The following is a 21,999-nucleotide window of genomic DNA, read 5'->3' on the forward strand; positions in this document are numbered from 1 at the left end:
CACGGACACACAAAGGATCCCAAGGAAATGTGGAGCTCTCCTCACGGCATTGACAGGAAATCTCCGGGCTGCTGGCTCGGTAACCCCAGCTAGCCAAGGTCATGGGGGACTGATTGTGGTAGAGGGATGGATCCTGCTATCCATCTTCTGCAAAAATCACAGGATGAGGGGTGTGAGGTGGATGTTTTTATGTCAGTGATGATTTGCAGGTGTCCCAGATGTGCCCACAGAGGAATCTGTCTCCAGCATAGCTTGAAAGAGAAGTAAAGCAGACAGAACTGGGGAGTGATATTTAAGAAGGAAGCACCCAAAATTTTTACTTAGAGAGGCTGGGTTGCTTGAGGGGGTCACCAGTGCCTCTTGGAGGTTGGCTTCTCTGTCACTTGGCGTCACTTGTGTCTCTCACATCACCTTAGAGTGTCAATAAACCAAAGATCTCTGAATCACAGAGTATCCCCAGCTGGAAGGGACCCACAAAGATCATCCAGTTCAAAATATTTCAGGTCATCCTCTCTGGGCTCATCCCAGCCTGGTGGTGGGGGGTGTGTGAGATGGGCTGGAGGAGACAACGTGACTCATGACCCCAAAAAGGTTAAATGCGAATTTGCTGGATGGAGGGAGTAAATTTGGGCTGATTTGTGACTCATCAGAGGTGCTGGGCGCACAAAGGAGGGTGAGGCTCTGGGCCTTATCGTGTCCCCACCATCTCTTTTCCGTGGGTCCGTTCAGTCCTCGGGATAGCCAGGCAATGTCCGAGCCCTGCCCCGAGCACGGCCCCGGGGGACTGGCAACCTCACCACACATCCAGCAGTGGTGACAGCAGCAGGCTGAGGCTGTTCCCTGAGGGCGATTCCTGCTGTAAATCTTCGGGGGAGGTGGAGAGGAAAGGGAGGTGCAGGGAGCAGGGGACAACGTGTTGTGGTACCACAGCAGTGCTGTGTGCCAGCACAGACTGACCTCACACTCACCCGAATCCATTTTCTCCCTTGTACCAGGGCAGCCTGTCACCAGGCAGAGGTCTCCTCATTCTTTTGGGTTTAGGGTCTCTCCTCTAGTTTTCTGCCCCTTAGGGCTGTGGCTCGGGCCTCCCACATGCTGGGCCTGCACCTTCAGCCCCCAGCCGGGGATGGCATCCTCGGTTTTGATGGCACAGGTTTGGGCATTAGATCCCTGCTGCCGATACCAGCTTTAATGCCTCTCTGTGCTCTGGCTTTGCCAGGCTGTGAGGTCCCAGAGAAGCCAGTAGTCTCTCCTTGGGCTTAATCCTTTTCCTTTAGGAAGAGCTGCCTCCACAAGAAAGGGAATATTTCCTTCCTTCCTCTTCCTCACTGCAAAAATTAGAGTGGCACAAAAAGTGAGGGGAGTTTTGGCTGCTCAGCCAAGCCACAGGAGCTCTGCTCCACGAGAGCCTTGTGGCCCTCATCGCCCATGGATAAAGTCTAGACACGTCGCTGATGCACGGCACCCAACTTGAGTGTCATTGGATGTGACAACTCCTTCCTGGTGCCCGCCAGCTGGCAGAGGTTCAGCTGGCAGGATGAGTAGCTCAGGGCAAGCTCCAACCCTGCCTTGCTCAGCATGAACCCAAATATGGACCCAGCCAGCTGGAGAGGAGAGCAAGGCGAGGAATTTCATCCCCCCCATGCCACCCGACAACTTGTAGGGTGCTCTCTCCACTGCCTTCTTGTGGTCCTGCCTTTTCCCATGGCAAAAACTGAGGAAAAACAGAGTTCCTAGAAGACCTGATTGTGCCCTTTCTGCGGCCTTTCAAACTTTTTAACAGGGTCTGTTGCAAAAGGACGAGGAATGATGGTTTTAAACCAAACAAGTTTTGATTTAGATTAGATACAAGGCAGAGATTTTTGATGATAAGGGTGCTGAGATGCTGGCACATTTTGTCCAGTGAAGCTGTGGGTGCCCCATCCCTGGAAATGTTCAAGACCAACTTGGATGATACTCCGAGTACCCTGGTCTAGTTGAAGATGCCCCTGCTCATTGCAGGGGCATTAGACAAGGTTTTAGACATTTGTTCCAACCCAAACTCATCTGTGGTTCTATGATGTGACACCAAATCTGACATCAAACAAAGCTTTCCATGCCCAGGAATTAAGAAAGGCCAACCTCAGCTGGGGAGGAAGGTGTGCCCCATCCCTGATGTTTGGACAGTGTAACATTTAGGAGCTCGTTTTGTGGGGACCATCACCAAATTTCTCCTGAATTAACTTTCCTAAAGTGCATCAGCTTCCTCTCATCAGGTTTAAGAGCTGGGGAGACTTTGATTTGATTTAACTTACTTCATTTGGGCTAAATTAAGTAAAAACTGATTTAAAGCTGAACAAGAGTAGCCACCTGGTGGGTTGCGTGCACTTTGACTAATCCACTCTGAAATCATACCTCCTTTTAATTTTAGATTAATCTTTTCGGAGTGCCCCTGTGTAGACAAGCCATCAGGCTGTATAAAGATCAGTTCCTGTCTCGCGGGCTCACATCCTCACTCCTTCCCAAGCTGTCTGGGGTGAAGTCCTCCAGGAAAAGCCAGCAAGGGATGATTCATCTTTCTGGGGTGAAAAGCACAGGGAGGAACTTTTTCTCTGTCTTAATGAATAAATCTGTGTCCCCAGACACCCTCGTTGGTGAGCAGCAGGGCTGGAAAAGGAGGTCAGGTCCCCTGGAGGGGCTGCTGGATGTGACAGTACAGCCCTCAAGAGCAAAGCTGATGCTTTGGCCAAGCAGCTCCCAGTGTTGCCTTCTCCAAAGGTCTCCTTCCCACCACCTTGCCGACAGCTCCACAGCTCCTTAGTGCTGGAATCAACTTGTGGCCCAGCCCTCAACACTCAGGAGAGGCGCTGAAGTCCCTCCAACCCTTCTTCCACCCCAGAGAGAAGTGGTAAAGTTGGTGGGATCCTCATGTGGTCAAGGTGGAATTCCCAATCTGGCAGCCACAGTCTTTAGGTTCTTCTCATGGACCTGAGATTCCTGTCCAAATTCAGAAAAATCCAGACTTTTAACTTATTTGCCTTTCCTTAAAAAAAAAAAAAAAAGGTCTTTTTTAGTGCTCATGTTCACAGACAAAATCCTGAAAGATCATCTTAGAGTTACAACACTGAAGAAAACCCCCAGATATTCAGTGTATAATAGAGTTGTGTATTCTTACAGCTTTCCTGCAGTTTTCAGTGTTGTGTTGACTCACAACCACTGCTTTGGGACAGAATCACCTGCCCTTTATCTTGATCCAGAGAGATTTTCTGGCCCCATTACTCGGTGTAAACCTTGAGTTTCTTCCGAAGTCCTGTGTGACTTTCGCAGAAATAGAGGGGTCTCAGGGCTAAATGTTCCAGACACTGTGTCCTTCAGCCAGCGGTGATTGATTCCCCCTTGACAATAGCCACAAATCCTCCTCCAAAGCAGCAAGGCCGTCGTGGGATAGCTCCACTCCAGTGGTATAAAGGATTCAGGAGAGGACAGGAGCGTGGCCACGCTCAGTTTTGGAGGCCCTGGTCAGGCTGGGACAGGAGGCATTTTTTGCTCATGTTCCACAATTTCCGCTCCAGCAGCTCCAATTCTGTTTCCTACACAACGAGGTGTTCCTGGCTGCAGAGACCCCAGCTCATTCTGCATCAGGTCCCTTAAAAATCCCATCGTGGATGGCATGGAAATATCCTCTTTCCCCTGATGGAATGAGGGTTATTTCCAGGTTTAGTGGTGAAAAGTGACTGTGGGTTGCGTGGATAAGAGGTGGGCACGTGTGTTTGTGTTTGTTTGACTCCTTGACAACCTCCTGTGAAGGATTTCGAAGCTCTCATTTTCCACGGTGGTCTTCCTGTCTCCTTCTGATGGTTTTTTTGTCTTTCCCCTTCACTTTTTTTAGATAGCCACAGATTTTCCATGAGAAGAGTCGTGGAGACACAATCCTAAATAGGATGTCCTATGTTTATCCATAAGAGAGGCTGAACTTCCCACTGCTGGCATTCCTCACCTCTGGCTGGAGCTGGCCATGGGATGCAGAACAACCTGGGATGGACCAGCTTTGAGTGAAAAATGCCACTGATCACAAATTTCTGGCAAACCCCAGACTCTGAGGAGAAATTCAGGAGAGGTCCAAGCATGGCATGAAGGACAATTCAACAACAAAATTTTTGAGAAAGGTGGGAGTGAGGGACACTGAGATATTCCTGCTCCCTCCAATCCACTGTCTGGTCATTAATTAGTGCAGCAAATGAACCCATTTCTGCCTTCCCAAATGTGGTGTTTATAGAGACCAAGAGAAGAAAGAGGAGACTAGTCAGGGCTGCAGGGAAAGAGGAGTGTGGGGAGGTGTGCCTTGGGATGATTATTTTTAATATTTGTTGTACCTCCAAATGAAACAGCCGACGAGCTGAGCTGGCTCAAACACTTGCAGAAAGAGCTGATGGGGAATTTGTTAATGAAGCAAGTTTGTCGTCAGAAAATGCTGGTTCATCAAAACCTGGGTTCTGGGGACATTTGTTGCAGTCCTGGCAGGAAAAGTGTATCAGGCTGCGGGTAGGTTTCTTGCTTGAAACAAAGGTGGTTTAAAGGCTTTTGTGTGAATAAAATAAAGCCAGGCAGATCTAGCAGAGAGGATGAAGCAGCCAAAGCTCACGTGAGGTTTGCTTCAAGTCCTGCTCTTTGGGCCTCAGGGTTACCTATACTTGGTAAAAATAGGGAAGACTTAATTTTTTCCCAGTTCTGAATAGGGAAAATTGAATCCATTTTCCCCTCCTGCCCTGCTCCACATCCAGACAGTAAGGGTTTATTGGGAGGGGTTTTCAGGGCAGAGGCTGTGGCTGCCGATTCCTTCAATTTGACAGCAGAGAAGAGGGCACATGTCAGCATTATTGCCTCCATCTCACTGTCACTTCCACACACGATCTAAACAGCAGCAATTTGAAGAGGTTTTTTCAATAGGGTCTTTTCACAGCAGGGCAAAGGAGGTTCCCTGCTGACAATGAACCCAGTGGCTTTAAATTAGACTCCAGGCATACTTATTTCTTAGAACTATAAAATGGTTTGGTTTAGAAAGGACCTTAAAAATCATCTCATTCTAACCCCTCTGCCATGGGCAGGGACAGCTTCCACTATCCCAGGTTGCCTCAAGCCCCATCCAACCTGGTCTGGGATGCTTCCAGGGATCCAGGGGCAGCCACAGCTTCTCTGGGCAACCTGTGCCAGGGCCTCATCCCCCTCACAGCCAAGAATCCCCTCCCCTGACCTGCTGCCCACACTTCTTTGATGCAGCCCCTCCCCAAGTGTTTTTGCGCACTAATTAGACCCAGCCAGTAGGTCTCAACTTTAGCATTTTGCAGAGCAATTCCATCAAAACTGTTCTGCAGCAGTTTTTATTCTGGCAGGGGTTTGGAGAGGATATATCTGCACTGGATGATTGGACTGATGGATTAGAGGTGAATGCTGGCAGCTGCTGTTGGATCTTTCCCTATTCTCTAACCCAGGAAGCCAAGTTGATCTTTGGCCTGGGTGAAGCCATTTCATAAAGCTGAGGGTGAGGCTGGCAGCAAAGGGGTTGGGTGATACACATTAGGAAAGCATCTTAAGACGTGGAGAGTGCCGGGGTGATATGTAAACCATCCCTGTACCACATCCCTCACCAAAATCTCTACAGGCAGCTCAGGAAGACCCTGTTTGGATCCCATCCATCCCTAAGACGATGGAAGGGAAAGAGCCTCTGCACAGGCAAAATGAAAAATCCTGTGAAGTAACCACTTGCTCCGGTAGCCCTGCTTAATTCCAGGATAAATAACACTGCTCTGTGATATTCTGCCAATCTGATCCCTCTCACAGTTTCAAAAGGAGGTGACAGATTTCCTGTCCTCTGCGGTGGCTGGGCTCTGCTGCACCTCAGACATGGTTGCATTGCAGAGGTTGGATAAAACCCTCCTTGCTCCCAGGAGCTTCTTGCAACGCAAAGAAAAGCCCAGGAGCTTCCTCAGTCACTTTGGCAAACGCTGTCCCCTAGGAAAGGCCGCCCCCGGAGCCTCAGCCCCTGCTTTGCCTTTGATGAACTCAACCCGCTGCCCCTGTTTCAATCAGGAAAGGCTGCAAAAAAAAGGGGAGGAAAATAGGAACTTCCTCAGGGCCTGGCTCACATCCCTTCCCCTTCCCTGGGCTGCTCAGGCTGCTCAGCTTTCTCATCCCACCTTGGGAGGAGCAGGAGCCGGCTGGTGTAAGGCTCCGAGCCGGGCTCAGCCTGCCGGCGTGGGGTGTGTCACCCACCATTTCCTCAGTTATTCTTCTGAGTTTCCTTTTCTCACTATTAATAGAATTTCAGCCAATATCTGAGCTGTTTCAACAAGGTGGACCGGGGGGGCGAGACAGGGGGAGGCGTTACCAAAATAGGAAGTGGGAAGCTGTTGGGCAGGGAATTAATCAGAGGAGCTGCGTGGAGAGGGAATTAATTGCTGGCTTTGGGTGGGCTGTGGAAGGAGGGACAGGACATGTCCTTTCACTTTGCATTTTGAGCCTGTTTGATTCTCTTTTCACGCTCCAAGCCTTGACCTTTCCAAAAAGCTTCTCCCCTGAGCGCCTTCCCCAGCCTGCAAAACTCCACGTACTCACTGCACTGAGGTTACAACCAGAGCATCACTCCAAGGCATGGTTAAACTGGAAGAGACAAACTTGAGATTAGACATTTGTTGGAAATTAGATTAGATCTTAGTAGGAAATTTCTCCCTGTGAGGGTGGTGAGGCCCTCAGAGAAGCTGCGTCTGCTCCATCCCTGGAAGTGTTCAAGGCCAAGGGTTGGAGCACCCTGGAATAGTGGAAGGTGTCCCTGCCCAAGGCAGAGGGTTGGACTAGAGGGCCTTTAAGGTCCCCTTCAACCCAAACCTTTCTGTGATTCCATGAGCCTGGAATTAGAGGGTTAGAGGTGGTGCACAGCAGCTCAGAGCCGTGTTCGTAACTGCTGTTGTGAGGAGCTGTGCTGGCACAAGGCAGCTCATCTTTCCTTTTACATTTTGGGGGATTTTTCACATCCCACCATCCCCTGACCACCCTCACCCACCAGCACCCACAGGGACACTTCCAGCCTCCCACACGGGCCCAGCGAGCCCGTCTGGGTAATCAGCAATAAGGGAAAGTTGTCTCCCCTCCTGGCTGTGCCCATCCCAGACACACCGTATCGCAGGCCCGGTCATGGGATACACGTATCCGGACATGAAATCATGTTTTTGCAGTGGACTCATTTCCTCCTGTTTGGCCGCAGAGCCCGCGGATACGCGGAGGGCTCGCACCCTCCTCCCGCAGATCGACCACACACCCAGCACCAGAGGTTTGGATTTTCTGGGGGATACATGCAAGAAGACAAGTGCAGACCGACCTTTAGACTCACTGCAGCCAAGTGCTGTCAAAATACCCCCGGCTGCTGCTAAATTGCTCTCATCTTCCCTAAAATGTGGAATTGGGGGCGGTCCAGAAAAGTGTAATCGAAAAAAGTGGCCTTGGCGTGCCAAAATGCAGCCAGGAAGGTCAGGGGCAGGTGGTTTTTTTACTGCCTTCTGGAAAACAGGGTGAGGGACTCTGGCTGAAATTCAAGTGGAATTTGTTTTGGGAAGGGTCTCCTCCAGGTAAGGGGAGTGATAACTTGGAGGATCTCTCCTCCATCCTCCTTCTCCTCCTCCTCCTCTCTCATAGATGTCTTAAATCCTTTTATCTCCAGGGCTCACGGCGTGAAGGGATCACTTGTTCCCTGCAAAAGGACTTACTGTATCTTTTGTGGGTGATTTTCATGCTGAAGGGGGCCCAAACATAATCCTGTCCTCTCTGGCTGTTCTTGCCAGGGGTTTTCTTCTCCTTCATCCTGATCCTTTTCATTTCTTCTGTTGGGGACAGTTGTCAGGCAATACTGGCCACCAGCCCAGGCAAACAGGGGCTCGTTACCAGTTATTACCCCTGAGTCCACCACTGAAATTTGGCACAGGTGGCCAGCGAGGGAGGAAGAGATTAAAAAAAAAAAAAAAAAAAAAAAGAAATCCAACATTTTCTGGCATTTGAAAGACATACAGTATTTGTGGATGGAATACAGTGACTCCTGGGACTGTGGTGCTCGTAGTTGTTTCTGCTTCGGAATTAAGTTTGCAATGGGTTTGCCTAAGCCAGGTCTTCTGTGGGTGGTGATCCTGCAAGATGCCAAAAAAAAATGCAATTTTTCTAAATGAAATGCGTTTTTTTTCCCAAAGCTGCAGTGAGACAGAATCCCTGGACAAACAACATTAAGCTCAGAGCAATAAAACTGCAGGAAGGTATTGAGCCCCGTGATTGTAGCAGCACCTTGTGCAGCAGCAGTGAGAAAACAGTTTAATTTAATGCAGCAGGATAGAAAAGGTAAATTTTGCTGACAGAAAGGTGCCCAAAAAACCTGCAGGAGGGGTATGGAGATGGATTTTGTCGCTCTGTGGGACAGGATCTCACCCAGCTGTAGCCACAGCTCCTCTCCACTGGTGTGTTGTAGGTCCAACCCATGATGCTTAATCCCACTTAAATCACTGGTCCTGGCTTGATGAGGAAGAATAAATGGATTTTTTAACATCTCTTGACCTCATTGAAGAGGAACACTAGGAGTGGATGTAGAGATAAAGAAACTTGAAACACTAATGAGATTTTTGGGTACCAGCTTGAGTCTTGATTCTTCTCCCAGCCATTTTTTGGGGGGCTGTGTCACTCTATGTGCCCCAAAAAAGACCCTGCTACCACCCCAGCCAGGACAAGCCTGGAGGATCTCACCAGATCTCCCCATCAGCAGGACAACCCTTACTTTGGGCTTTTGCCCTCAGTTTTTTTGCTAAAAGTGGTAAAATCCCATCTGTATCTCCCCAGGGAAGTGCTGGGGCAGGGATGCCGGTTCCTTGGATCACAGGGTGGTCCCAGCTGGCCACTAGGACTGGCCTAGAGCCAAAGCAGGGTCCTGTCCCCATCTCTTGGACTGAGTTGAATTGAACTGTCTTTTTGACCTCTCTTTGGAGCCTTTAATTCTGCCCCTGTGAGGTGAGGCCGGGGCATGAAGAGGAAACGAGAGCAGCAGGGGATTTCCTCCTTCCTTCCTTCCAACCCTTTCTTTCTTTCTGTCTCTTTTGTAACGTTTCTACCTTTAGGGGATTTTTTTTTTTTGTACCTCTTTTGTTGTCAGACCCCCCCATCAAACTTTTACACCCTATTTATGGGACAGACCCGTTCTGTGGCTCACTGGATGCCTGGTCTCTCCCCAGCTTGGTGCAACCATCACTGGCAATCCAAGCCACACAAATTGATAACACAACTAAGGAGGTGGTAGGTCAAAATTCCCTCCTATCTTTGGCACCTTGGGTTTATCTGTCAGGACCCTGTGACGGTGTTTTATTTCTTTACCTCTTCTTCTCCCTCAGACAGTGGTCAGCCCATAGGAAACGTGACTTATCTCCACAAAAGCCCTTTTCCTGCAGATGTAATGGAAATGTTTTCTCACAAGCCGAATGTTTCCTAAAATAATTTGCGCTGCTACTTTCAGTCACACTCACATCTTGATTGTGCTTCCAGGAGTGGCTGCTCCTGGTGGCTGGTGGGGAAATCATGTTTTGGGAGGAGATCTGAACTTTCACAAAGGCATGGGGTGATAGGACAAGGGGTGTTGGCCCTACAGTGACAGAGAGCAGGGTTAGATGGGATATTGGGAAGAAATTCTTGGCTGGGAGGGTGGAGAGGTCCTGGAATAGGTTGCCCAGAGAAGCTGTGGTTGTTCCATCCCTGGAAACATTCAAGGCCAGGTTGGATGGGGCTTGGAGCACCCTGGGATAGTGGAAGCTGTCCCTGCCCGTGGCAGGAGGGGTTGGAATGAGATGATCTTTGAGGTCCCTTCCAAACCAAATGAGTCTGTGGTACTGTGATTCCCCTGAGGTGGCCAGGCAGTTGTGTGAGCTGATCAGTGTAGGTACATTCCAACTGAGATATTCTATATTCCTTTCCTTTCCTTTCCTTTCCTTTCCTTTCCTTTCCTTTCCTTTCCTTTCCTTTCCTTTCCTTTCCTTTCCTTTCCTTTCCTTTCCTTTCCTTTCCTTTCCTTTCCTTTCCTTTCCTTTCCTTTCCTTTCCTTTCCTTTCCTTTCCTTTCCTTTCCTTTCCTTTCCTTTCCTTTCCTTTCCATTCCATTCCATTCCATTCCATTCCATTCCATTCCATTCCATTCCATTCCCTGTTTGGATGCCTATGCAAGGCCCAGCTGTAGCTCCTCTGCCTCCTCCAAACCCACTCTGTCCCCACAGGAACTCAAAGTTCTTGCAGCCTCCCGAATCCCACTCCCCAGGTCCTTCTCAAGCCAGAAACTTGAGCTTGATCAGATCTTGGATACACAATCAGTATCAATAGCCAGGCTCTGTAAGAGAAGAAATTTTGCCTATGTGCCAGCAGGGAGGAACAAAGCAGATCTCTGGAGAGCAGCATTAGGCTAAAAAATGAATCCTTGGAAGTGTGGCTCTTGTTTTGGAGGGTTGGAAATAATATATGAGTTCTTCATGGGGGGGGGGGGGGGGAGGGGAAATTATAGCAGTTTTACTGCACAGTCCCCAAATGGAAGAACCTTCTCCCCAAATCAGATCATAGCCTTGACTCCAGAGGGATCTGTGAATAAAGTGGCTCAGCCCATTTTTCCTGAAAGGTGAAAAATTGGTCAAACTTTTCAGGGGTAAATTTGAGCAAGAGCCCAGAACTGGTGGTCACCACGTGGGGAAATTCTCTGTGGCCATTGATGGAGCTCCTGCAGTGATTACAAACAGAAGAACAGACCCAGGTTTTTATACTGGTTTAGCAGTGAAAATACCTCTTTTGGCATTGCAGCACGTTGCAGAGCTCTCTGCTCTGGGAGAGTTCTCTCTTGTGAGGAGAGTTGTCCTTCAGCTGCATCCCCCACTGAGGAACAGCTTCATCATTTGAAAGTTTAAACTATTCTTCAGAAACCAAACACAGACCTCTTTACATGTGATGTGCGATCATTGTGAGGTAATTGTTTGGGCTTAATGATCTCGGAGGTCTTTTCCTACCTAATGATTCTGTGATTCTGTGTCACCTTATCCCTTCAGGGATGTGGGAGACCCTCATAACAGGGATGGACAATTGCTGTCAGTGCATCCCTTGGCTGTCCTCTTACAAGGATCTGCTTTATTTTGGGAACCACTTGCAGGGCTTTGTATGGAAGCTGGTGGACTTCCCATCTGAAGGAGACCTGCATCCTGAGACCCAGCAGGTCTTGTCCTCCTGCTCTCCCTCTGAAGTCCTGTGAGTTTGACTACGTTTGGAGGTTCCTCTTGTCCTCCTCTGCTCTGCTTCCTGCTGGACTCAGTGATACCAGAACATGGAATTTGATATGACTTTGGAGAGCAAGAGGCAAGCCCTGAGCCAATGACTCGTGGTTTACGCCAGTGTTTACTTCCACAAATACATGTTCTGAGGGGGAACCAAGGGCAGTTTCCTTAGTTCAGAGTTTACCTTGGCATTTTTTGCTTTTCCCCAGGTGTCAGGTCTCAGGATGATGCAGATTCTGCAGACCAAGGGAAAACCGCGACCACTGCAACGACAGGACCCACCAGAATGACCATCACTGCAGGCACCACAGAGAGACCAACCACCTCTGCACCAGCACCTGCCCCAACCCTAACCACCGCCACCACCACCATGACTGAGAACCAAACCCCTCAGCACCCTGTGGAAGCATCCACTGCTCAAACCACCATCCCCACAAACCACCCGGCACCGTCATCGTCCCCCATGGCCAAGTCACCCACCACAGTGACAGGGAACACCCCCACAACACTGGGGTCAGCATCAACTACCACCGCTGTCCCATCCCATGTGTCTAGGCAGGACAGCTCCACACAAAGCATCACAACCCCTGCAGCAAGCTTCACCACTTCCCAGCAGTCCAGTATTGCCATAGCCACTTCAGGAAGCTCGAGGACCACTACTGCTGGAAAACTCATCATCACTCAAGCAACCAGTCCTCCAGGAGCTACAGGGGTTGCTGGCACATCCTCCCCCACCACACAGCCTCAGGGAAACCAGCCTTCGGGTCATTTGCCTAAAACCACTGTGAGCACCACAGTGGCGAGGACTGACCCTCCCGAAAGCTCCAAGGAGTGTGTTGTCTCTTCTTCCCCACGTGCCACCAAGCAGCCTCCTTCTTCCAGTTCTTCAGCCCAGGCACCAACCCCTTCCGCCAGTTCTGGGAGCACTGGCACTGCTGCTACCACTCTCATCGGATCCCCGTCCCTCGCCACCACTCCGATGTCACAACCTGGCAGCAAAGACACGGTCCCAAAGGAAGCCACCACAACAGCTGCTGGGGAAGGTAACAGAAGACAGGAACCTTGGTTTCCTGTGCTGGGGAGGCCTTTTTGTGTTTTCTCCTCCTCTGGCTACCCTAAACACCTCCTGCCGTTATGGGCTGTCGCCACTTTGTCTCATTTTAGGACTTTCCAGCGCAGGTGTCTGTGTGACAAGCGCATATTTAGGTCCCTGTTGTCCTTGGTGGAGGTCGAGTCGATGCAGATAGTGAAATTCAAGGAAGGAATCAACAGGCAAAGCGCAGGAATTGGCTTTTGGAGGGACCAAAGGGTGCCTGAAGCACCATCAGCTGCAGTGGCTCGATCTTCAGTGACGGCGAAGGACAGCAGCAGTGATGGGTTGGGAACTGATGGGGGAGAGCTGGGGAAGCAGTGTGACAGCCCTAGGAATGCTGCCTGTGGAGGATCCCTGGTGCAGCTGACAGCTTAGGGAAGGCTGTCTGGGCATGCACAGAAAATGAGCTTTAGATGACTAAGGAGATTTTGTGGCTAAACTCTGAGTTTACAGCCCCTGAGGAGTCTGACTTTGGTAGGACGTTCGGGAGGCCTTGGGCTGCTGACTGCTGTCTAAGCAACATTAGGAGTGCCCACGTGATGTTCAGGACCTTGCTGAACACCATTAAGGTGTTTTCTCTGACCTCTGGAGTTTTATAGGCGTGTTAGCTGCTAGGTGTCCTGGTGAGGAATAGTTCAGCCTCCCAAACTGGCATTTTTGTCTGGTACCATTTACAGGGAGGTCATCACCCTGTGGGACTGTGAGGGCTCCATGGAGCCTTCCAGACTTGGCTGGGATTGTGGGTTCAGCTCACATCTGGCTCTGAATAAAAGCTGTGATCACAATGGAGCCCTTCATTATCTTCCCCTGGAAGATGCTCTTCTTGACCCAGTTTCCAGTTACCTGGAATACAGAAGCCACTCAAAAAACATCTCCATCCCCCTTGGCCTCCCAGCTGTTGGCATCACTAAATGGGCCAAGGTTTTATTGCAAGGCCATCTTCACTGGCTTCCCCCAAGTCATGTTTTCATGTGTGGGCAGGAATGAGGTGAAATGGATATTTTCATGAAGGATGTTTCTCTTTCCTTTCTTTTCCCTCCTGCTCCACAGGGCTGTTCTCCACTGAAGGGTGATATATAAAATTATGTTAATTCAAATTGGGCCTCAAGCATTAAGCCTGAAGAGGTCTAAAAAACCCTTTATATTTAATAAATAGCTGGCAGAAAGCATGAGAAACAGATGGCTTTGGAATTAATTCTCTCCTGGAGCCTTCAGAATGTGTCTGGGAGGGAAATATCCCTCATCTTTTCTGTGGAAGAGGCAGGAGTCCCGAGAGCAAACAGGCTGTGAACATCCTGTGGCATTTTAAATCTCTTTGTCACCACTTAAGGATCAATTAGGAAGCCAGGGATGAAGATCCATGTCTTCAAAGGGTTCTGGGGAGGCAGGAGCAAGGCTGTGCTCCCACTGCACAAACAATTCTAAGATGTGACAGAACTTAACCAAGTCCTGCAGGTGACCTCAGGTATCAGAGACACCTGAATGGGGCTGGTAGATTTGGGACTTGTGCCCTTCTGGAATAGCAGGCAGGACACCCCAGGCTGTCTCCTGTAGAACCAGGCACTACTTCCAAGCATGTCACCCTGGAATTTTTCCATGGAGGTGCAGCCAGCAGAGGTTATGGCATTACATCCCCTCCCAGCAGAGGGGGGTGGCAGATCCTGGGTAGCCAGGTCTGTGTCTGTTGAGAAAATCTCCATGGAAGACACCCCAGATAAAGTGAAAGTAAGGTCACCCCATACTTCTAAGTGATTACCCAGCTACCCACACACAGCCATGCAATGGCCTTTGGTTCCCTCTCTCCAGAACACTCTGACAAGTTTTCAGCAGCAGAAAATAAAATCAGTAATCAGATTCTTTCCATTTCGAAGCTAATTTAAAAAATTTATAAAATTAAAGGAGCAATCTAAAGCCTCTCCAGCCTTTGACACAATGAGCTTCAAGGCAGGGCTGGAGATGAAAACTGACTTTGAGATGATCCCTAACAGATTAGTGCCAGCTGTGTCCTCTATACTGTGTCAGTGTCTGTCTGCTTGTTTTTTGGTGCATATTGGGGAGCCAGACCAGAGGACCCACGACATTGGATCTGCATCAGGCAAACCCACCAGTGCCTCCCAGAGCCCTGACAGTGCCCAGCCACCAGACCAGACAGAGAGCTGCGGTTCTGGCCACCAGCAACCCAACATTTCTTACCCAAACAAGGTAATGGCACCAAAGGGGAGGGTGGGCGCCTCTCAGTGGTGTTAATTGAGCTGCCATCCCACGCGCACGAGGAGTCTGTGGCTCTTCTTGCTGTTTCTGTGTCAGAGAGAGAGAGAGAGATTTGCCAGCAAAGTAATTCCAGCTTGTAGAATCACAGAACTCTGGGCTGGAAAGAACCTTTCGAGGTGATTTACTCCCATCCCTTTCTCCTGGAGCTTTCCAGAGAAAAAGGATGAGGATGGAGGTGAAAGGGAGTGTGTCCAGGGGAAGAGTCTGGAGCACCAGGAGCAGCTGAGGGAGGTGGGAGGGCTCAGGCTGGAGAAAAGGAGGCTCAGGGGGGACCTTGTGGCTCCCTACAACTCCCCAGGAGGGTGCAGCCAGGAGCGGGATCAGGCTCTTTTCCCCAGGAAACAAATGATGGGCTGTTGGATTGGTGACCAACCATCCTTCCTGCCTTTGTCCAGCACTGAGAGCTGCTTTTCTTCTGCTTTTCCAGCTCATCTGTGAAGACCAGATGCAACATACCAGGCCCACCATTCGGCTGAAAGAGCCCAGAACCTGTGTAAGTACCACCTTTTTGACTTCCAGGGAGAATTAGCAGCTGTTGGAGGTTCAGATTTTAACCTGTGGTGCTCTGAGCATGTGAGAAAATGCTCGGAAATGAGGCAATTTCATCAAAGTTGCAACCAATGTAAAATGGTGAATGCAAACCTATGTTCAGCAATGTCACCACTGCTGGTGACACTGGGGCACGTGGCAGGAGGAGAAGAGACCAGTGTTGTCTTCTCCATGTAGAAGGACCAGCTGAGCCCACCCAGGTCTTACAGAAAGACAAATGGAAAATTTTAAAGGGTAAATCTTTCCCTATGCTAGCAAGAAGGCTTCTTGCCTAAACTGAGGGGCTGGAATTTTGTCCCAAAACCCAAGAGAAAAAATGAGGTGTTCCTCCACCAGTTATTGTGCGCTTGTGAGATCTTGTACCTCACACTGGGGTAGGGTGGCATCCAACTGCAGGGAAACTGGGAAGCAGAGGAGCCTGGAGTTTGGGACTCACTGTGCTCCTCAATGCTCTCACAGAACCCTAAAGTGAGAGGAAAAAAACTTCCATTTCACTTGTTTCAGACCCTCTACAAGATCAGGGAGCAGTAAAATGTGTTGGCAAGGCTGGGGGCAGGCAAGCCCAACCCAGGACCACACACCAAGACCCTTTCTGGTGGGTGGGCACTGCCTGCTGGTGTTCCTGAGGGATATCCACCTTCAGAATGGTTCTGGTGGAAACTGTGAGCTTCCTGCAATAGGGAAGATGCACTGTAGTGATAAGTTCCAACTAGGAAGAAGTTTTTTGTTGGTGATAAAGAGGAGGAGACACCAGTAAATGGCTGGTGAGGTCCTGAGAGAGTGACTGTGGGTAGGGCTCAGGGGTGGGTTTTGGCATGATAATGCTCTGGTTTCTGGCAGTGTAAGCAGTGGGAAATTGGCACTTCAGGGGCCTTCTCACAGCCTGTGCCATGGGCAGGGACACCTTCCACTAGACCAGATTGCTCCAAGCTCTGTCCATCCTGGTCTTGGACACTTCCAGGGATGGGGCTGCCTCACCTTCTCTGGACAACCTGCTCCAGTGTCACACCATCCTCACAGTAAAGGATTTCTTCCTAATATCTAACCTAAATCTCTGCTCTTTTAATTTAAACCTGTTCCCCTTTGTCCTGTCATTCCCTGTCTCAAATGAATCACAGAATCAGCCTAGTTGGAAGGGACTGTCCAAGTGAAGCCACACTGTGTTCACAAAACCCCTTCAGACACATTGTGAATGCAACTACTGACCACAGCAGCCCTCGAAATTCACTGTGCCTGGGTGATGACCCTGCCTGGCAGCCCTGGAAAGGGTTTGGACCTCCCAGCATCATCCACTGTGCTCCTGGAGGAGGGAAAGCCCCTGCCTGCTGTCTGTTGTCACCTTCCTACTTTGGCTGCTGCTGGGTGTAAATGCTCCTTGCCCACACACCTGCAGTAGTGGTGATGTCCTTAGTGATGCTGCTCTGAATACTGAAGATGATTCCAAGGGATGGGCCTGATTTCCATGAAGCCCCAGCAGGATGGTCTGTCCTGAGACCATCCCTTTCCCCAAGTAATGCCTGGACACGGCTGCAGGTTCATGCTGGAAAAGCTTCTCATCAAATTTTGTAATGAATATATAAAAATATTCAATCAGATTGACAAAATCCAATTTTGGAGCCGAAAAGGACTTAGGACCGTGCTGGTGTTTAAAGTTTCCCTCTTCCTTCTGGGCACACTGATGTTCCAGAGCTGCTGTCCTTCCCATGGAGTTGTACTGGGAGGATTTTGGAAGCAGGGATGGTGATGCTGGGAAACACCAGTGAGCTGAGGGATGGGCAGACACCACATCTTGGCATCATGGCCTGCCCCAGGGCCATGGAGCATTGGAGCTGGTGAGCCAGGGAGTCTCCCACCCTGCTTCCCTTTGATTCCTCTGGGTGCAATAACCAGCCAGAGCATTGTTAGCACAAAATGCCAATTACGCCCCAAACAGCCACAGAAAGGCTGCAGGGCTGCAAGGGTGCATCCTCCCAAGGGCTGCATCCTCCCATCCCATCGCCCTCCTTGGCTGCCAGAGCGCCTCCCCACCCCTGCTCACCCTTAGCTTTCCACTCGTCGTATTCCTGAAAATTGCAGCCCATTTTGTGCCTCCCAGGCCGAGCAGATAACGGAGAAATGGCACTATCTGGTTTCCCTGCTTTGTAGGCCTGGTAAACACGTCTGTAGCCAAATCCTGACAGCAAAGTGAAAAAATCCTTTGCGTTTCACAAGCCGTGGGAAAACAGGAAAGTGTGTGCTGTGAGGAGAAGTGTTCCAGAAACAGCTCCAATCCTGCCCCGAGAACAAGCCAGAGTCAGGGTGGCGTTGTACTAAAAATTCAGGTCCAGCAAGAAGCCAGGGCAGTGTGGGGGGACCAATAGTGGGGGACATGTCTGGATCACACAGGGCAGGGGACAGGACACTGCAGAGCTACCCACTCCACTCATAGCTGGGCTGGTGGGGCAGCACCAGTGATGGGGGGAACCCCAGAAAACAGTTGGGACTGAATCCAGGAATTGCAGACCTTTCACCCCACCACACCTCAGATTCTCCAGGCAACAAGGAACTCAAACTATAAATCCTTTTTAAAAAGCCAAAAAAGGATGTTTCACAGGCCGGTTGGTTCCCTGTATCCTTACTCTTGAGGTGATGCTTTGAACCGATGCTGAACAGTTTGGTCCATGTTTCCCCACCTTCTCCTTCTCATTCCTTTGGTTACAGCAAGATCTTAATGAGTTTTTTAACAAGGCTTATTAGCTCAATACCTCACATTCTATAGGGTGACTTCTTCCCAGGTCTGGCTCACAAGTGTATTTTCAGTTGGGTTTCTCCTGCCTTGGAAGGGATGGATGGATGGATGGATGGATGGATGGATGGATGGATGGATGGATGGATGGATGGACTCTCTGCTCCTCATCCCAACCCCAAAATGAGTTACGTGAAGTGAGAAGTGATGATGACAGAGGTGGTTGGTGTAGCCTGTGCTGTGGTTCAGCCACACAACCCCATGTCTATCTTCCAGGGGTTCCTCCTCTATCGTGACCCCCGCCTGGACACAGATGTGCCCAAGGAGCTGAGTCAGTGGATGCTGGGGAGCAGCAGTGAGGGATGCAAAACCCACAGCAGGACCACAAAACCCATAGCAGGACCACTTGAACCCACTGGAATTCCTGTGTGACACCCACTGCTCTGGGTGCACAGGACAGTCCCTGCAGCAGGCAGAGGGACTCCCTCACCGAGCAGGGTCGTGGTGCCCCCTCACCCCGCGCAGCTGGCGGGGCTGGTTTGTTGACTCAAGTGCTGTTACCTCATTCGGGGATGTTGGTTTTAGGTCCCCGCCAGTGTGGGAACCGGATCCGAGCTGCTCGGCAGCGCCTCTCAACTCCGGCCAAGGAATGCGAGTGGCTCCGGCGGCGGAGGGGGAGCTGCCAGGGCATCCCTGCCGGCCTCACCCTGCCCCTCTCCAGCCCTGGAAAGGGACAATCCCCCCAGTTCAGCCTCTGAAGGGCTTTGGGCACTGCTCACCGGCTGCCACTGAAGTTGTCTCAGCGACGTTTCAGCCTCGCATTCCTCCACACCCACAAAAAAGGGGTCCCCCCCCTCCCCCCATGGGGTGGTAGGGGAAGAAGCAGGTTATTGAGGGCTGGGGGAAAGCAGAGCTGCGGCAAAATCAGGGGAAGGAGGATGCAGGGAGGCAGCAGAGGCTTTCCCTTCCTCTGCCAAGCAGAAAGTGCTGCGCAGACAGGGACTGGTAAATCACAGGACATTCCAAGGGTAGGAGCACAACCCAGCGTCCAGACGTGATAAAACCACCGAGCTACAGCCCCCTCCTCCCTGCCCTGCTGGGAACCAGCTTTCCCGGGAATGCTGCCCTCGGGCTGGGGCAGATTTCCCACCCATCTCTTTTCCCAGGGATGGCACAACCCCACAGAGGGGCCCCGCGGAATTTCTCCCGGTGCAAAGCGAAAGGACAGGCGAGGGACAGCGACTGTTCCCAGGGACAGCCAGGGCCCCACGATGCTGAGCTCGCCCTCGCACTGTATCCGGGGCTAGCCTTCCGCCCCGGCAAGCGCATCCTGTCTCCACTGCTGCTTCCCAAATATTTAGATAAGATGGGGTGAGATTAGGTGCGTCCCCTGAGCCGGGCAGCTCCCATCCCCGTGGTGCAGCAAGCGGGGTGCTGCCAGCCACGAGTGGGGTTGGGATGGGAAGGTTTGGGGTGATGGATCAGGAAGGAGCAGAGCCTTTCCCACCTCATTTCAGCAGGGATTAAGGACTTTTACACACAGGATCACCTGCACACAGACTTGTGCACACAGGAGCTGTATATACAGCACCTCTCATATAGGACCTGTGAGAGCCAGGTCAGTGTACAGGATCATGGAATGATTTAGGTTGGAAAAGTCTGCTAAGATCATCATGTTCAACCATTAACCCAGCACTGCCAAATCCACCACTAACCCATGTCCCCAAGTGCCACATCCACACATCAGGATCTGTGCAGGCAGGAGGGTGATCCCCTCTACCTTAGTGAGCTCCCAAATGCTACAAAGCATTGGGCAAAAAACCTCAGGAACACCACAGAGGGAGCATGGGCTCCATCCACCCCTCTCCCATCTCTCCAGGGATGGTTTCGTTTGCCCAGAGAAGCTGTGGCTTTCCCATCTCTGGAAGTGTTGAAGGACAGGTTGGATGGGGCATAGAGCAATCTGGTCTACAGAAGTTATCCCTGCCCGTGGCAGGGAGTGGAACTGGGTGATGTTTTGGGTCCTTATAACCCAAACCACTCTGTGATTCGTTCTGTGACTTTATCCAAAAACAAGACACTCTCTTGCTCTTCCCTCCAGAGCTGTGGGGAAGTTTTAGGCAGGACAGGGACCTGTGTTGGTGCGGACAGAGGGTAGAAAGGCAGGAGATGCCTGTGGGGGAACTGTGGGGCTGCACAGCCCTGCCCTGCTCCCGCTGCGGCCCCCTGGCCTCGCCAGCACCCCCGCCCCGCTTCCCTCAGGGACCTGCTATTTCTGGAACACCGAAAGCTGTGCCTCACAGATAAGGCTGGTGCAGGGCCCCGGTGAGGAACGGCAGCCAAGAGCTCGGCTTCTTGTAAAGAAACTACTTTTAAACTTTTCCTGTTCCCTGGGAGGGCCCGGCAGCAGCCAGGCAGTGCACAGGGATGAGGGAAGATCACAGAACCCATTTGGTTGGAAAAGACCTCTGAGATCACTGAGTCCAAACTATGACCCAACATCACCTTTTCAACCAGACCACGGCATGGAGTGGCCGGTCCTAAAGGGGACATTCTATAAGGATGGGGCATCCTGTACCCCTGGAGATGTGGTGGGATGTTCCTGGGTGGGGTAGCAGTGCTGACCCTCGCTGTCTCCACAGGATGAGTGGAGGACTGCCAGCAACAACAACTCCTTCTTTGAGAGCTTCTGCTCCACAGCCCAGCACGTGTTTAATGCCAGCAGGGACCGGTGCACGGTGACAGTGATGGCCTGCCAGCCCCATTCCCAAGACTGGGCCGTCTGGGTGGTCCTGCACCGTGAGTATGAGCCCACCCTCCTGCTGCACTGGGACAGGGTGGCACTGGGGACCCTGGAGCTGGAGGCTTGGCAGAGTCCTCAGGTCTACTAGAGCTTGGCCAAAGGGCTCTGTTCCTGCGGCTGCCCCCTCCCAGCGGTTTGGGAGAGGTACAGTGATCCCAGAAATGAGCTTTGCACCCCAAGGAATATGCACCAGATCCCTCTGCCATGTTGAGTCAAGGCATTGACCAGTCTCCAGGAGGAAGAATTCCTCCCAGGTGGTTAAAACTGGGTGCACAGTTCAAATCCTTCCCCAAAGACCACAGAGGGGAGCTTCATGCCCACGTCACAGCCCTGCTGGGATACCCAGCTCAGCCTGGGGGTGCTCAAATGTTGCTTTAGGATCAGGGTGCCTGGGAGATGGAGACATCCTGCTGCCCTAGCATGAGGGGGAGGAAGGCCTGAGCTCCATCCTGCTCTTACTCATCACCAGAGCAGGGGCTGAGTGGGTGATCCAGACTCCACATCCAATCTCAGGGAAGGCACCCAGGCACTGGGGGCTAATCCTTGAGGAGCCAGGTACAGCCCCTCATTTGGCTCTCTTGTAAATCAACCACTGGAGATGGATGGTGGGACCTGGGGACTCTGAGGCTGTCCCTCTTCCAGAAGAGATCCTGGCTCCTTGTCTGGCTGTGAGGCACCTACAAGGGTTGGCTTCATCCTCACCCATCTTCATCCACCTCCTCCAGAAAGGGGGTCACCCCTCTGACCAGGGGATGGTGGCACAACCTGTCCCCTCTCCACACCGTGTGCTGACTGAAACCTTTTCCTTCCCCCAGATCCCCTGGACTCTGAAGAAGTCCTCAAGGAGCTGCAGGAGAAGAATGACAAGTTAGAGGAGGTAAGTGGGTCTCTGGTCATGGCACAGCTGCCCCCATGGATGTCCCCCCGTGGTGGGTGGCACAGGAGCCTGACCTGTCCCTTCTGTGGCAGCTGGGCATCGTCAACATCACCTCTGGCAAAATGGTGGAGGATATGACCATCAATGACGAGTTCAGCATGCCCCTGATCATCACCATCATCACCCTGGCCGGGTCCCTGCTGCTCATCGCCGCCATCTACGGCTGCCACCAGCGCTTCTCCCAAAAGAAGGACCAGGTAAGGTGGCAGAAGGGTGGGACAGGTATCCCAAGACCTTTTCCATCCCAGAGGCATCTCCAGGAGATGAGGACCATCAGTGCTGCTGTCTCTGTCAGTGGAGACATCCTGGCTTGCCCACTGGG

General features: G+C 51.3%; 1 protein-coding gene across 3 annotated transcripts in view; it reads left to right on the top strand.

The window, feature by feature from the left end:
• PODXL (podocalyxin like) overlaps positions 1-21,999 on the top strand; it is a 44,504-nt gene that overhangs the window by 16,486 nt on the left and 6,019 nt on the right. For 2 of the 3 annotated variants that reach the window (XM_066182661.1, XM_066182662.1), the window contains exons 2-7: positions 11,509-12,342; positions 14,455-14,594; positions 15,091-15,156; positions 20,580-20,736; positions 21,556-21,617; positions 21,710-21,874. In XM_066182661.1, the coding sequence (XP_066038758.1) occupies positions 11,509-12,342; positions 14,455-14,594; positions 15,091-15,156; positions 20,580-20,736; positions 21,556-21,617; positions 21,710-21,874 (1,424 nt within the window). Of the gene's footprint in view, positions 1-6,692; positions 7,599-11,508; positions 12,343-14,454; positions 14,595-15,090; positions 15,157-20,579; positions 20,737-21,555; positions 21,618-21,709; positions 21,875-21,999 lie in introns of those variants that run through there. The other variant, XM_066182663.1, reaches the window with a different exon arrangement.

The sequence above is a fragment of the Chamaea fasciata genome, unplaced genomic scaffold (genome assembly GCF_029207755.1).
Source record: "Chamaea fasciata isolate MVZ Bird 193981 ecotype frontalis unplaced genomic scaffold, bChaFas1.0.hap1 SCAF_5, whole genome shotgun sequence".
Classification (NCBI taxonomy): Eukaryota; Metazoa; Chordata; class Aves; order Passeriformes; family Sylviidae; genus Chamaea; species Chamaea fasciata.